At 43.3% G+C, this 17,941-nt stretch overlaps 1 protein-coding gene across 1 annotated transcript in view; it reads right to left on the bottom strand.

The window, feature by feature from the left end:
* Positions 1-890: 890 nt before the first annotated feature.
* LOC149300349 (ventricular zone-expressed PH domain-containing protein homolog 1-like) overlaps positions 891-17,941 on the bottom strand; it is a 135,774-nt gene continuing 118,723 nt past the window's right edge. The window contains exons 12-13 of the mRNA XM_089485306.1: positions 11,884-12,020; positions 891-1,127 (exon numbers count right to left, since the gene is read on the bottom strand). Of these exons, the coding sequence (XP_089341432.1) occupies positions 891-1,127; positions 11,884-12,020 (374 nt within the window). The remainder of the gene's footprint in view (positions 1,128-11,883; positions 12,021-17,941) is intronic.

Here is a 17,941-nt window from a genome sequence, read left to right on the forward strand (position 1 = left end):
ATATTCTGGGGACCTGTGACTTAAATGCACACCGTGCCGTTTAAGCATTTTATGGCCCATTTAAATAGGCTAGTTGGGGAAATCAGAGATCTCCTTTGTAAAAGGCTCACTATGTCACACCAAGAGGGAGTTCTGCCCCCAGTTTCGTGGCAGGGGCCTACTGCTCCCCTGGACTTACTGCCTAAGACTACTAAGCCTAGGCCAGAATAGGTCACCGAGTCCATAGGCCAAAGGTCTATTTTATCTGCTTGTACTAAACATCTGGAAAGGGTAGCCAAACTTATTGGTTAACTAAGATTGTAATATAGGCCTGCATTTCCCTAATTTTTTTCTCCTATTTCAACTATGAATGTGCTTCTGCTTTTAACGTTGAATAATAACAAGTATGCACAACATCACAGAAGCAAATAACCTTCTACAAACCAGATAAAAATCCTGGCAATGAATTCTATTTTGATCTTAAAAATAAGTGACACACTTTAACCCCTTAATGACAAAGCCTGTACAAAAATGAGAGAGTACAGGAGAGTAGCGGTACATTATAGTACATTAAACAGGCTTCAACCAATTAACACGAACATAACTAATTCTGTAATATGATCTTGTGCAGTCTTTGGCAATAGAGCATCTGTCTAACTTTCTTGACAGCCAACAGCTGGCCGTAACAACCCCCACAAGAAATGCAATTCCTTTAGTGACAATTTGCTAATTTATAAAATTAAATGTGAGCTACAGAATGCAGTGTTACGTTTCTCTCATTTCAGACAGTACCTCTCCTAAACATCATTAAACTGTTTTTGGTCCAATGACTTCTATGTTGTTTTTGTGTCTTCCTCTAGAAGCATAGGATCATTTTAGCAAAATGTCACAAACAGTCAAATAACAGAACACTACAAATATGTGGTAGCCTCTCGACTCTCTCTTTCTTTAGCTTGTGCAACAGCAACATTGATACATTGTAGCCATTCCTCTGCATTCTTTTCGTCCTTGGCCTTGAAGATGTATGTCTTATTTTCTGTGAAGATCTCAAAAGCACGGGGCAGGGTGCGATCCCTCCGTTTCTTGGCCACAACCTTCACACTCTGAACTTTGCTCAGCTCAATAGGACAATCATCAGGATCATCTTTCTGGAAGAAAGTCAAGAACAATACTATGTATCATATATTTAAGAGAGATGTGTTTTCCAGATATGATATGTGTAAATGAAGAGTAAAAAAACCCATAGCATGCTATTTAATTCTGTTTTATTACGTAAAACTGCATATCTGTAAAATCAGCTACAAATTATATTTCAAGATGTACCTATATAGGCTTATAGTCTATGAGGAAGTCGAGGGGAAGGAGACGCAAAGTGAAGGTATACTTGTGCCAGGGTTGTGAAGGTGAGGGAAACAGATGTTTATTGATATTGGTAAACGAGTTCCCCTTACATATTACAATGCAAAAATTTCAGCATTTGTCCATGTCATCGTTTTGTCTCTACATAGTTAAGATATTAAGTTCTACATAGTACATTGAGGTGTGCAAGAATCTGCAAACATACATTAGGAACAAAACAGGACCACAGAAAACAAACACCCTTGAGCTTTACAGCTCTCAAGACCCCTTGCATTCCAGAGGCAGCGGTTTGAATGCGATTTCACCATAAAGCACATCTGCTCTTAATTTCGCTACATAAATGTGGAATTTTGGCTTCATAAAAAAATGTTGTGGTAGATGAAAGATTCCCTTCTGCGGACAGACTAGTGGCCGTCAACTAATTTCCACCTTTTTTAATAAATCCAACATCTCTGCGATTCATCCAGGAATGTGTCACATTCAGTTATTCTGAATTATTATTATTGTTTGTGTTTGCTATACTCATGAAAACAAAACCACTCTCTCATCCTATCTAATCCCAAATGTTTCATTAAGTAAATACATTAGAATATGAGAATAAGCAGAAATCTAAGAAATCTAACATGGAGAATTACAACTCTTCTGGGTTGCCAAAAAATAATAAAATGCTCAAGTTTCCAAAACCCCTTAATTTAGCAATTACATGATTACTATGTGCCAGTAAGTGGTTTGCTAGTGTTAAAAAAAAGGGTAACACCAGTCAGAGCCCAACATCATTAAATCCTTAGGATTTGGAGCCCAGAAGGCCAAACATTGTTTCTTTAGGTTCAGGTCTCTTGGTTGCAACTTGACATTTGAGCTGATGGACTTTGAGGATGCACAGCACAATTTTAAAGTGAAAAAAACACTTCGGTCTGGCAACAACCTCTGATTTCACAATAGAGACAGACAATTTGGAGTAAAATGGTTAGTTGCTCATTTTGTCACTGCTGTTTCCAGTGATTTGGAACTAAGACTCATTTCCTGAGCAGTTAGGAGATTTCTTTGGGGTCCATGTATCAAGCAATGCCTGTCACACTTTGTTCTGTTGTTTGGGTTATTCTATCACGCATCTCATATTACAGCCCAGTATGTGTTTGGCTGTAATTTGAGTGATTATTTCTATAGGGACACGTAAGAGGCCTCAAATGTTTCATGTTGAAATATATTTATGTCTTTGTACAATTGTTTTATTTATTGAAAATCTCAAGCACTTTCCTTTACTCTAAAACACACAATTCAATGTTGTAATTACTTGGCATTTTTTATTTTTCTAGGATTACTTTATGATGACTTCCTCAATAAAAAATATTTTTGCTTCCCCCACCGTTCCCCCCCGTTCCCCCCGTTTTTCTTTTTGCCCTTCTCCTTCTTTCCTCCACCGACTGTCCCATCCTTGTTCCCCCCCCCCTTTTTTTTTTTTTTTTTTTTTTTTTTTTTTTTCCCTTTTCCCGCCATGTCTGGTACGAGGCCGCTCACCTTTCTGACCCTTAATGCACGAGGCCTTAACATCCCTGAGAAAAGGTCCCACTTGCTCCGCGATCTCCGGAGGGAGAAAGTTGATGTTGCGTTCATCCAGGAGACGCACTTTCAGGAGGGTCGAGCTCCTAGGCTGGCCGATCGTTATTACCCGAGGGGGGCCTTTGGCAATACCACGGGTGCCAGAACAAAGGGTGTCGCCATCCTACTCTCCAGATCGGTTCCGTTTCAGGAGCTTGCCACTCAAACGGACCCGGAGGGCCGCTTTGTTTTTCTCAAAGGGCACGTCGCCAATCAACTTTACACTTTCGCTAACTTGTACCTCCCTAATCGAGGCCAGCATGTGGCCCTGAAGACCTACCTATCGCGCTTGCGGGATTTTAGCGAGGGTGTCCTTGTGCTGGGAGGGGACTTTAACGTGGCTCTTCACCCGGCCCTTGACGTCTCCACCGGCCTCGCTCGATCTTCGTCGCATGTCCCGCGCAAAATTAATTCCCTTCTCTCCCACCATCGCCTAGTCGATTGTTGGAGGGCCCTCCACCCTAGTACGAGGGACTTTACTTTCTTCTCCACACCCCATGGCTCCTACTCCCGAATCGACTACTTCTTTCTCCCTTACCAGCACTCCGCTCTACTGCGCCGCGCCAGCATTGGCCTGACAACGTGGTCGGACCACGCCCCTGTAATCATGACCCTGGACTCTCCCCTTCTCCGCCCCTCGGAGAGGACGTGGCGCCTGAATGACTCCCTCCTCTCTGATGCTGCGATATGTGACGAACTAACATCGGCCATTTCCCTTTATTTCGCCGAAAACCTGGTAGCGGATACGCCCCACCTCACGGTCTGGGAAGCGCACAAAAGCGTGCTCCGGGGACTTTTAATTCGCCTCTGTTCCCAGCGAAAAAAGGCTGAGGGCAGGGAGCTTGCCTCACTCTGTGAGCAGATCGCGGTAGCGGAACGGGCCCACAAATCCACCGCATCTGGGGAGCTTCTACAGCGCCTTACGCTGCTTCGGGGCCAGTTGGCTGTCCTTTTAAACCGCAAACACCATAGGGCATACCAACGTTTTCGGGCCCTCTTCCATGAACATGGCGACAAACCCGGCAAATATCTGGCCAGGGCCCTTCGCCGCGCGCGCCCGCTCACTTATATCCCTAAGGTTCGGTCCGCGGATGGCCGTCTGCAATCTCTTCACTCCGACATCACTAGTTGCTTTCTTGATTATTTCACTGGCCTTTATAATCTCCCTTCTCGCAGTCGTGCGTCTCCCTCCGGGGGTACACGTCTTCGAGACTACCTCGCCGCACAGTTCATACCAAATTGACTCCGGACGTGGCAGCCACGTTGGAAGCCCCCATCTCTCTCCCGGAATTCACTTTAGCTATCAAGTCCTCCCAATCCGGGAAGTGCCCGGGGCCGGACGGTTTCCCTCTGAGATATTACTCGCGCTTTCGTGACCTGTTGGGCCCTCGGTTCGTGGAAGCTTTTAACTCCATCTTGGGAGGGGGGCAGGTGCACCCCCATACGCTGGCGGCGACCATCTCCCTTATCCCTAAGGAAGGCAAGGATCCCGCCTGCTGCAGTAGTTACCGCCCTATTTCCCTCCTCAATGTGGACCTTAAGCTCTTTGCAAAAATTTTAGCGAACCGGCTGAAGCCCCTCCTGCCTTCCCTTGTCCACCCCGACCAGTCTGGCTTTATCCCAGGTCGCGAGGCTAGAGATGGGACCATCCGCGCTCTTAATCTGCTTCATTATGCGCGGTCCTCTGCCGCTTCGTCCATCTTCCTTTCCACCGACGCCGAGAAGGCTTTCGACAGGGTGGATTGGTCGTACATGCTGGCCACCCTCCGTCACATGGGCTTTGGGGCGGGCTTCCTGACCTGGATACAATCTCTCTACTCTGCCCCCTCTGCGCGGCTTCGCATCAACGGCATCCTTTCCGATCCCTTCCCTATCCGCAACGGGACCCGACAGGGTTGCCCCCTCTCACCGATGCTGTTTGTTTTATCATTGGAACCCCTCTTGCAGGCGATACGCCAGAACCCGGACATCTCGGGACTCCAGGTGGGGCGGTCCCACCATAAGGTCTTGGGGTATGCCGATGACCTCCTCTTCACGTTGGCCCAGCCCCGCGTCTCCCTACCCTCTGTCCTGCAAGAGCTCGCGACATACAGTGACCTTTCCAACTTCAAAGTTAACATGTCTAAATCTGAGCTCCTGGGTGTTAATGTGCCTGATGCTGTCAGTACCTCCTTGCGCGCGGCTTTCCCCTTCGGATGGTGTGATGCTAAATTGAAATACCTAGGAGTGTGGATATCCCCCGATCACTCCCGGCTGTACGCCTACAACTTCCTGCCGCTCCTTTCCGCTATACAGTCCGACTTCCGCAGATGGTCCCGGCTCACCGTCACATGGCTGGGGAGGGTCAACACTATTAAAATGAATGTGATGCCCAGACTCCTCTACTTGTTCCAGACTGTCCCCATACACGTTCCCCCCTCTTTCTTCGCTTCTGTCCGCTCTGCCTTTCTCCGTTTTATATGGGGCCCCCGCTCCCCCCGCATTCGATACAACGTCCTGATCCTGCCCAAATCGAGAGGTGGCCTGGCTTTGCCGTGTCCGCGTACATACTACCGGGCATGCCATCTCTTGCGGATAGTGGAGTGGGCCTGTGGTTCTGGTGGGAAGCGGTGGCTGGAGGTGGAGAGCGGCATGCTGGGCTCGTCGATTAGTTCTTTACCCTGGCTGGAGGCACAGTGTGCCCGCCAGCGGGCGGCACCTCACCCCTTCATACGGGCGACGCTCAGTGTCTGGCATTCGGTGCTGCGGGGCACCTCAGTCTCTTCTCTCCCGTCTCCTCTTACTCCAATACGCGACAATCCCGATTTTCCTCCAGGTATGGGAGGTGATGTCTTCCCTGAGGTGGCCGCCGGGGGGACGCTGGGCATCCGTGCATACCTCTCCCCGTCGGGTTTACAGCCCTTGGAGGCTCTGGTGGGCACGGCCCTTCCCACGGCCCTCGCGCGCTTCCGCTATGCCCAGCTGGGCAATTTCTTTCGTTCCCTGGGCCGTAGACACCAGGTCCTTAGGGACCTAACCCGGTTTGAAGCGCTGTGCACCCAGTCCTCGCCCCCGCCCCATGGCATATCGCTCCTCTATGGCCTCCTCCTCTCGGCTGTTTTTCCCTCCCCCCCACCTCATGAGGGCAAATGGGAGGCTTCACTGCAGCTCACTCTCACCGAGCAGCAGTGGGAAAAGATTTGCGTGCTCACTCACCGCTGCTCCCTTAATAGCAGGGACCAGGAGATGTCCTACAAGCTGATGGCCCTGTGGTATAGGCCCCCGTCGGCCACAGCCCGGTTCTGTCCCGATAGGAGGGATGAGTGTTGGCGGTGTGGTGCGTCTCCCTGCTCTTTCCTTCATCTGTGGTGGTCCTGTCCCAGCATAGCTCCCTTTTGGTCGGCCATTCACTCTCATGTTCGATCCCTCACTGACAGGGACATTCCCTTTTCGCCGGAATTCCTTCTCCTTCTCCACATGCCCTACCCGATTTCGTGGTACAAGAATTCAGTGGTCCGCTACCTTCTGACAGCTGCGAAAGCCCTTATCCCCTTGCATTGGGGTGATTCTTCCCCCCCTTCTATTCGGGAGTGGATCCAACGGGTGGAGCGGACTCGAGTCCTTGAGGAACTGATTTACTCTGCCACGGACCGGTCTGAAAAACATCACCGCATCTGGTTTCACTGGTTGCAGCTGCTCGCTAGCCCCCAACTTCGGCCATTGCTTGACGGCGTGCCCTCCTGAGCTGCGGCCTCCGAGTTGCCTTGCCTCCCTCCGCCCGACCCCCCTCTCTCCTTTTTTTTTTTTTTTCTTTTCTTTCTTCCTTTCTGTTTTTCGCCTTCCCTTCTTCCCTTCCCTCTTGTATCCTTGCCCTGCCCTCCTTCCCTGCAGGTCCAGGGCTATGCCACCAAGGCTGGGTGCTGGGGGCGTCCGTGCGGGTTATCTCGCTGAGCTCACTCAGAGTTGCACAGGTAGTGTCGGCATTTTTCCCGCTTCGCCCCCCCCGTCATCCAACCCTAGCGCGTCCCCGCGCCGAGCATACATGGCATGCAGTCTCCGCGTCAGTTGTGCCCGCCTGCCTGGTTTCGAAGTCTGCCTCGGCACGCATGGTTGCCCCCTGCTCCCCGGCGCCAGCGCCCCTGCTCCTCCTGGCACGTAGGCACAACGCCTCGGCACCCCCCCCCTTGTGGGTAACGAATGCCGGAGTGCCGGCGCACTCCCTTTTTCACGTGCTCTGTCTTTGTGGAAAAGGTGTATTTGTAACCTTGTGCCCTATTGCTCTGGAGCGGTCTGTTCCTGCCATGCCGTTTGATCCACTTTATTTCTATGTTGTGACCATTTTCCTTTGTACTCATATTCTGTCGACGTGATATCTGTACATTGCTCAATGTTAATTGTACCTGCTCCCTCCCCCCCCTTTGATTCTTTTGATTTTCTGTATCCTTCCCCCTTCCTTCTCCCATAAAACTGAAAAACCTTAATAAACATTGATTTACCCTAAAAAATATTTTTGCTAGTACTCTATATTTGCAGTAGCATTGCATTGTCCAAAATGTCTTAGTCAGCTGAAGGGGGCATACCAAGACATTTTGAAAAATGCTATGCTTCCATCATGACTATGCCCAAGTGCATAGAAATGTCTTAGAGCTCTTCGGACATCCCATCTGTGCCATTGTCTCCTCCGGAAATACCTGATCCTGATGGAAAATGGTGAATTTAGCAGCCGAGGTATCTTGCTGGAGTAATACCAACAACGCCGTCTTCAGGTTGGACGAGTTTGGTTTGGAAGAACTGGCCCGCACAGAGCCCTGACCTCAACCCCATCCAACACCTTTGGAATAAACTGGAATGTAGATTGTGAGCCAGGCTTTTTTTGTCCAACATCAGTGCCTGACCTCATATATTAATGTCTAGGTATTTAGAATGTGATGTCATCAAAGTCCCTGTTAGTGTAATGGTCAGGTGTCCCAATACTTTTGTCCGTATAGTGTATGTATATATACAGAAAAGACTACATTACTTCACACTGTGCAACTTCATATTATAAAACTACCAGATTTTGCGTAAATCTGTTAGGCCATCAACACGATCATCTTATGTGTTCTTGACCTTTTATGAGGGTAGTAAAATGACCTCACCTGTCTTAAGTAAATGCTTATGTTCATGTTGACTTGATTAATAATAAGCACATTCTTGTAAATAAATGTATAAATACTTCAGTATGGGGTAGGGGATTTCTAGGGAAAAATCTGGATGACTATTGTAAGTTTACATTACTTGGCATGTTTCCTCTCAATGGAGATTTTTCCAAGCTAGCAGTCATACAACTCCTGGGGGTTATACATTTTGATACAATCAAGCACATGCCGACTTAAAAGTATGTAGAAATACCTCATGCGATGTAAAAGGGGGCTGATTATATCATACAGATCCCCCTCGGAGTTTCCACTGGTTAACTGGGTCTTGCTAGTCACATGGACTGTACTGCGATAATAAAGGTAGGAATTTGAGTAATGAGACAGCAGTCCAGAAATTAATTGTATTCTTATGTTAACAATGCTTCATCACTGTCAAGCGCAAAAACTCTGATTTATTTAATCATATTAACAGGATTTATGAATTTTGTATCATCGATAAACAAAAAGTCAAAGGAACAAAATTGATAATAATAAAAAAATTTAATTCCAATATAATGGAAAGTACTGCTGTCCAGCCTGCAGCTTATGGGCCGAAATCCATGCATTTTGTGTGACCCCCAAGCCTGCTCGAAAAACAGTTATATAACTTATATAACTAATGCTACATTGTAGCTTTCTACTGTAAAGTTCAACAATGACCATCTGGATGTGGATCTATGCTTAACAAAGTAAATCAAATGAAAGTTTCTTACATTACGTGATCATGTGTTACTATCGAACAATAACACTAAGAGTAAACGTTTTTTTGAGAAATTGTGAATTTCTCAAATTCAGTATCATTCCAATTTACTTTGAAATCTAATGCTATATGTAAGCATACACGCATACATACCCTACTCTAATACTAAGGAAAACAACACATGTCTTCAAAGTTCTATGTGAAAAATTGCAGCAAATGGCCACAAACCAAAAATAATTTCAAGAAAAATATCACTGTTTATTTTTGCTGCAATATAAAAGGAAAGAAACACATATACTGCTATTTCCACAGAAGGTCTTAACCAACTTGTGAGAGAGGATGAAACGCTGAGCAAATAGCTCATATATCACCAAGTTTGACATTAGTGTTGCTTCTAAAAAAACAAACAATATTCAACATAAAAATCATAACAAGAAAGACAAAGTATACACCCTCTAAACTATGCAACAGATTTACTGGACATTGGCTCATTTCTCTAAATATATTTTCATTACGTTTAAAGACGTTCATTGTATGGGATTGTGAAATTTGGTGTTCACACTGAACACTATTGAGCGACGTTACACTGTGTGCAAAGAGGACACCAGTTACACACTCCTCCAATGAGGGAACTTCTGAAGAGTTGACGGTGTGAGACAACATTCGCACCGTGAATTTGGAGGCGAAGAGAGTGTCCCTTACAATGTATTACCACATTACTACTGTTAATATTTCATGTAATTGCCGGAGGATCTATACAAACCTTTACATTTTTACAAACACATTTATTATAGAATGAAAGATATTACCATATTTGCTCGATTATAAGACAAAGTTTTTTCCAGAGCAAATGCTCTGAAATATACCCCTCGTCTTATAATCGGGGTCGTCTTATAATCAGACCTCAACTAGGTCTGACTATGAGACTAAGATCCAGATCCCCCGCAGCGATGCAGGGGACCTGGATCCTCCTGTCCCCCTCCCAACTTACCGGTACTTCTAAAGTTTCTAAAGTTTGTATTAGTTTTTCCACTAATAACAAACACACACAAATGTTATATAGTGTCAGGAACCAAAGATGGAGTTCAGGAGTCCAGGATGCAGTAGCAGAGTGCAGGGCGACTGCACTCACCCGGGTGTTGAGCACCTAGGGTTGTGCAGTCATATACCAGCGCCCTGACATTGCAGCGGATGTTGTCCAGAACAAAACAAAGTGATATCCTGCAGGCACCCTGGAGCAGACATGAGACATAGCACTAGACTCATGTGCGGGATGCTGCAGGCTGGGAGTATGGAAGCTAAGCAGAGTAACAGCTGAAACATAGTGAGCAAGGAGGAACAGAGCAAGCAAGGGACAGGGAGACCGAGCAAGAAACATAACCAGACAATACATACACCCCTCTACCGGGGATTCAGGACAGGACACCCCTCTACTGGGGATACAGGACAGGACACCCCTATACCAAGGATTCAGGACAGGACACCCCTCTACCAGGGATTCAGGACAGGACACCCCTCTACCAGGGATTCAGGACAGGACCCCCCTCTACCAGGGATTCAGGACACAACAAAGGACAGGGAACAAACCAAGGAACACAGGGGATGGAGTAAGGAGCCGAGATCCTCAGACACTTTTCATTTAAGCAAGAATAGGAACTCTTAACCGGGACATGGGGAGAGGAGAACTGAGATCCTCAGATGAGTCAGGGAATATAGGGCAAAGGCACATATGAGACAGACACACATGAATACAGGAACTAGCCTAGGACTATGTGATAAACATTTGGAGATTCCATCACATCATTTAGCCATAGTATGCTTAGCCCACCACTACACCAAATATACTCCAATATTCGTGGGTCCTAGCACTAAACCCTGCCTATTGCAAAACTAAAGCTGAAAACTGAACATTGAATTTATATACAGAACAGAGAAGAACATACCTTTACACTGCAGATTGAGACAAACATAACAAACGAGTGGGGCACACCTTATAAAGGAAACAGAGCTAAAGCAAAGAGCAAGACTGGAAACAAGGAATCAGAAGCACAGAACAGAGCATATGGAAATCCAGGAACGCATTGTAGAGAAAAAGGGAAAACCAGAGATATGCAGCTCCGCAGCCTGGATGGGGCATGAAATATAGTATACCTGACTTGTGTGAATTTAGCTGGTTTATTATACTTTCCAACAGAGGGTGTTAAAAAAATAGGTAAAGTAAAAATGAAAACCAGGGGGGACACCGTTCAATAGGGCCACTAAGTTACCTGCCCACTAACTAAGGTATGAGCACAATTCAACTGTTCCAATGACAGGAATATAAGTTCACATGCTAAAAGGAGAACACCTTTCAAACAGCGATCAGAAAGGGGAATAAAATGGGCTTCACTGCTTTAAAGCCAGTGGCCTACAGATCGCATGTGTGTCACTGCCTGCGTAATACATGTAGCCGCACACTACACTTAAAAACATAGCTGTTGAAATGTACAGCTACATGATACATTATGACATCCGCTTCCTGAATGTTGGATGGCTATTGGGCACCGATCCGCTTAGGATCTGCCTGGTGTGCTCGAGCTTGACATGGCCAAAATACGAATGAAAAGCCTCTCATTGTATAGAATATTTGCATCAAAAGTGAAAAACTCTTTCCTAACTTTCTGAATTGACACCTTAACAGTTATGTTCAATGTTTGTTGATATTTGTCCAGGGCTCAGTTTTGAATGTAAACATTTTTATATTGATTGTTCTTGTTTTTCTTTAGGCTTTGAAATTTTCTTTCATATATGCTGAACATTTGGTTGCATTCCATTTCCGGTTCCTTTTGATTGAACAGCATGTACTGTGCTGTTCAAGGCATCTCAGCGCCCTTAAGACCAGTTAAAGCATAGTCCATGTGATCCACATTTGGAAAGAAAAGATACTGGCCCCACAGATTGAAAAAACAAACATGACAAGAATTTTTTTGGCAGCTGGCTACTGCACTGTACTATTATGCGAATGAAGAATAATTAAAACCTTAAGTGGAGTAAAGTAAACAACAATGAAAAAAAAAAAATAAAAACGATGTACTGTACGAGAACACTCACAGATTTTCCTTTGCGAAAGAGAAGCTGATTTCCTGCCAGGGTGAAATAACGTGTTTTCCATCGTTTGATAAACTTCCATCGGACCTGTTTTTCTTTAAGTTTCCCTTCAATGAGAGGTTGGCCTTCTTGATTTACGACTGCAAAAGACAAAACATAATCATTAAAACAATTTCTTCCGATGGCTGTGAATATCAAAGCATGGAAACAGGCCAGAAACAATAGGGATATTTAGTTTTAAATAGGGGGCTCCATTACCAGTGCATTAATGGAGGAAAACACAATGTAGTATGCATTCTTAATTACTGAAATAATTTGTTATTACAGGATACATATATATACATACACATACATTTATAAGTGTGTGTGCCAAATTACATTTTTACAATCCTTTCATTATCTTTAAACTGTCTAATGCATTTGCACACCCTATTCTGTCGAACATATACATCTAAACTATATCTTTAAACTTCTATGATCTTGCCAAATGCGTTTCCACAAACCAATAGCAAAATCATTTTGCTTTTTTTTCTCGTGTTACAGTTTTGTTGAGTTTGTTTATACACAGTCTGTTCTTGGTAATCAAGAAAATCTGTTCATATGGATATTACAGGAAGAATCTCCTCTTTGTACTTGGCTCAAATAAACAGATTTTTTTTTTTGCAGAATAACTTTTAGTCCATTGCCCTTTTGGTTTCTTACACAGAAGTGTGTTATGTGGCCAAAATAAAGAATATGTCAAGTTACTAACCATTTCTGAATTTCTTGCCCAAAATATCCCAAGAGGGAAAAAGAAACCAACTAGGCATGTGTGATGTGATTGCATTGGTAGTGCTGTGCAGGGCTGGTGCAAGGATTTTTGCCACCCTAGGCAAAACATAATTTTGCCGCCCCTTGGCTGACTCGCTCCCACTCCTCCCCATAGTGACCGCGAGCCGCGGCCGTGCTTACTGAATGACCGCGGCCGACGGCTCGCGTCTGCAGCCTGCACTGCCTGCCTGGCTGCCTGCCTCCCATCAAGTGGCCGCGACTGCGCTTCTAATGAATGACCGGGGGCCCGGTTCTGTGTTCCTTAAAATTCAACAGAAGAAATTCAAAGATTGCTAGAATGAGCAACAAAAAATAGTTTGGTCTTTTTTTATATCGCTTGTTAGCCCATAGAGAAGATGTATCTTGAAGCACATTATGGTAGACTTTGTCTTGAAAAATTTACAATGCATGGTTTTCTGTAGGCTGAATAATAAATGTACAGGCTGAATGTCCAGTTTTCCAATACTTTTGGATGACATATGATTTTATGTAACACTATGAAAGGCCACGATCACCTTCAATTCTATCCATTACAGCCAAGTTACAACAATTGTTTTTGTATTGGTCCACAGTATCCTGATATGTTTCCTCTACTTCAGGCTCAAAAGGTTTTTCTTTCATTTCAAACATCTCAATATAGGAGGACAGAATTCAAAGAGCAAATGATTTATGGCAATAAATACTGCACAACCAGGATACATGCTTTTTTTGGTGAGATTAATTAATATATATATCGCCAATCCAATATAACAATACATGTTTAGGTGAGTTGTTGGAACAAAGCTAATTCCAATAATCAAGATTTATTCCCTTTATTTTTGTCACTAAACAAGCTGATCAACATTTTTCATTGTTGCATGCCAATTGTTGAGTTCTTATATTTAAAAGAGGTGTGAATGCTTCGATGTAGAACCTGAGAATCAATGCCTTTCATAGAGAAATCCTGTATTTGTCTATTCAGTGCCCCATTATGTGGTGTTGTAATTATAAACCTTGTTTTGTAAATCAACAGAATATGCCTGTGAAGTGTGAACCAATATTCAAACCCATGCCCTCCACGGTTACACCTTTATTTTTGCAAGGTGGACACAGCTATACCTAATTTTCCTCTCTGTGATATACCGACCATATAACTGGAAATAACTACACATAGAATAACTTAGACATTGTAATCATCTACATCCAGGAAATGGACGCAGCTTGTGCTCCCCATATGTCTTTCGAATACCCTCTAGGAATCGCTACAATAATTTTGCCTATTATTGTACCAGATGTTTCTGAAGCTAAATAAATTATCCCTCTGAACATTAAATCCTTAGAAATCCTTAAGGCTACTAAGGCCCATGAAAATGTTAACCACTTTCATCAGAAAGATTTACAATATAAGAGGAATACAATGTTAGCCCTCCCCATTATATGTGAAACACTGCATATCAGTGCTATCCATTCAAGTCTATCCATTACAACCAAGTAACATTGTGTAACTTAATAATATTATAAAAAAACAAAATACCCAAGAAGGGCTAGAGTGTTTTTTTTAAAGCACGTGTTGATCTTTCATTGTTATTTGCCATGTCGCCAATTAGTGGCTAGATATAAACAATTACCTACAAGGTTAACTATTAATGGTTATTGGCCAAGAATGACTTGATGCAAACCAACATCCACATGAAGATATATTTTCCCCACTGAGGGGATACAATTACCTTCAATAGGCAAATACCCTATCTATCCGCATTATTGTGATGGATGGTTATTTGTGAAGAGACACCAGTCCTGGAGTAGATGACCAAAGATAGGACAATGGGCGTTGAGATATAAGAGATGCTGTATACTAATCTCCATATTGTATTTATCTATGTATCTGTTTTGATAGCAGCATAACCTGATATGACTTCTGTGAAGATCTACACAAGAACAGTGTTGTTCTGACTGAAGCCAAGATCTCTTGGCAAACAAAAACTTCATAATCCAAGTGTTTTACATTATAACAAATAGTTTGGCAAGACTCATCTATCATTTTATTATGAGCAGGGGTACCCAATGTCCCTTGCTTTTTTCCCCCACCCAACTATGAAGCCGATGCCCATACCCCACGGCCAAGCTCACCACTGCCTCCTTCTATATCATATACTAAAATAAATAAAAATATAAAAATACATTTAACCTACTTTTTATCCCAAATCCAAGTAAGGGGGCAGGAAATTATTATTATTTATTATTTATATAGAGCCATCAGATTCCGTATCATTTTGCAAAGGGTAGACAGGACATAACAATTAGTATATAACATAACAATATAAAGAACAATAGGTGAGGAGCGCCCTGCTAAAATGAGCTTACAATTTAGGGTGGAGTTAGGGTGTATTACACAAGAGGTAAAAAGTGCCGTTGATAAGGATGGACCAACATTGCAGTAAAGGGGCTAGGAAAGGTGAGCTAGAGGAATATGGGAAGAAGGGTGTTAAGGCGTAGGTTCATAGGCATCCTTAAAAAAGTGGGTCTTAAGTGATTTTTTGAAGGACCGAAGGCAGGGGGAAAGACAGATAGGCCAATAAAAGGCATTCCAAAGGGATAGGGACAGTCCTTGAGAAGTCTTGTAAGCGTGCATGGGAACTAGAAACCAGAGGAGAGGGCAGACGGAGATCATTGGATGAGCGGAGGACCAGTTAGGAGGATATTTAGAAATGAGTGAGGAGATGTAAGTAGGGGAACTGCTATGAAGAGCTGTGAAAGTAAGAGTGAGGATTTTGAAATGAATCCTGAAGTGCACAGACAGCCAGTGAAGAGACTGTGTCAGGCCCCCAGCCCCTCATCATACCCCTTACCGGGGTCTTCGGCTGGACGCCGTGCTCCGTTGCGGGGCGGACTACGTCCTCATCCTCCAGTGTCTCCCGTGCCGGCAACCACGCGGCGGATCATCCGGCCATCACGGCCGCATGCGGCAGTTGCTGCGAGGCGCGCCCCCACGCTGTTGCGGCCGCGCACGGCAATTACAGCAAGGCACGCTCCCGCACGATCCCAATCTCATGCGCCACCTGCTGGCCGCCGCACAGTAGTGCAGGGCAGACAAAGTTAACCCCTAATTAACCCCCATGGTGGGGAATACTTATGCTCTCAGGTGTAGGTGGTAACACCTGTGAGTCAGTGGGAGGAACCTGGCCTGTAGAATATAAAAAAACAGCTCACCCTTCAGTCTGAGCTTAGTTATTGAGCTTCTAGTGCCTTGTGTTCTGCTCTGTGCGATTCCCCATTTATCCTGCCTTTTGTGTTTGACCTCCTGGTATTCGACTTCGGCTTGTTTCCCGTTATTGCTCCTTCGCTGCCTGCCCTGACCCGGACTTTTCACTCGGACTTTGTATTTGGCTTATTCCTTCCATCTGGTGCTACCCTGCTCTACGCTCCCTACCTTTCCAGCAAGCATCCCGACAGACTGACAGAGGGGGGAGACGTTAGTAAAGCCATGGGTGAGGAAGATAAGTCTGGCAGTAGCATTCATGGTGGAGTGAAGAGGAGCGAGACCAGCTTAAACAGAGTTAGAATAATGGAGACAGGACAAGAGCCTTAGTGGCATCTTGTGCTAGGAAGGGACATGTGGGTAATGTTTTAAAGATGAAAGACGCAGTTTTTTTAAAATATCACTTTGAAATCACCATCCCAAATAACGCTTCCCATCCCACCACTGATCCACTAACCTTTCTCACCATATTTTTTTAATAATTTAAATCAGACTTTTTCTTTAAATCATTCTTTAATACATATTTTTTTTAATACACATTTTAGTTTGATACTTATTATTATTTATTGTTTTAGATAGCGCCATCTTATTCCGTAGCACTGTACAATGGGTAGACAGAACATAACAAGTAGTATGTAACATAAGAATTTGACTTACAGAAGCAACAGGTGAGGAGGGCCCTGCTCAAATACGCTTAGAATCTCATAAAGTCTTTTCCTACAATCTATAGGAGGTATTTTATTCAAGGTAGTGGTTCTAACAACTAATTCTAAGAACTGGTATTACTCACGAGGAAATCAAATGCATTTTACTTAGCTAGTAACTTTCCAAAAACATTAGGGTTTGTGTCCCAAAACAAAAACAAAAATGTTTTACTGCTGTAAACCTTCAATTTCAAGTTTACCCTATCCACGAAAAAAGACAGAAACCATGGAAATATTTCGTGTATAAAATGAATGAAGAACATGTAAACCACACAAGCATTTATCACAATTAACTAACTTTGTGCCTATACTCAGTGCCCTCATGTCTTATTATTAGGAATTTGTCCGGATCCATAACATGGAGAATACATTATACCAACTATGTCCATTACAGCTGGCAAGCATTCCATAGCTGTGAATCAACATACACACATAAGTTTCCACATAATATTTTACATACATTACATATTTCTTTCTTTTTTTTTATCCTTGGTAACAAGTTCGGAAATATTTGTAAATCTTTGAAGGGACCTATTTAATAACTTAACTTGTCACATCATTGAGTACTGCAAATATGGTTTCTGGATCATTATGGCCAGATATAGGCCTGGGTATGTTAGTCGGATCATTGGATGTTTAAGTAATTGTTCAGTGGTGCTCGGCAAGTTGGTTAGAATAGCATATATATATATAACTAGAAAATGATTGAGAATATTTGTTATATTTACAAGGGGTCAAAGCCACTGCGGATAAATATAACAAAAATATGATTAAAGTTGGTTTTATAATTACTATAATACAGCATATGGATTTGTTTGTCTATTTTTTTTTACTGTAACCATTTATCAACTGTATTTTTTCTATTTATTGTATTTAATAATGATGCATATTTATACTAAGAATTAATCAAAAGCTGCTTGAAAATGTCATGAGCTATGTGTTAATAACATACTCTCCCTCCAGAAATATTGATCAACATTATATATTATTCCAGTTGCGATTTTTTTTTGCCTCTCTCTTTTCGAGTCACAAAAGACAAGATTTTTTTTTGATTGCACAATATTCACTAATCGAAGATATTCAACTTAAGTCAACAGTATGCTTTTGTTTTCTAACTTAACTTTTAGAATGTGCTTTATGTAACTTTGCAAAACAAGTAGTATATGACCACTGTAAAATCTGTGTATTTAAGTATAGAAATGAAGAATATTTTCACATAAAAATTTATGAAAACAAATCAATTTAGAAGTTTAGACTTAGAATAATAGTATGTATGGGATAAGCAACTTGACAGTGTAAAGTATTATGA

Source organism: Sceloporus occidentalis, unplaced genomic scaffold (assembly GCF_023333645.1).
Source record: "Sceloporus occidentalis isolate IW3139 unplaced genomic scaffold, rSceOcc1.0.p SCAF_25, whole genome shotgun sequence".
Lineage (NCBI taxonomy): Eukaryota > Metazoa > Chordata > Lepidosauria > Squamata > Phrynosomatidae > Sceloporus > Sceloporus occidentalis.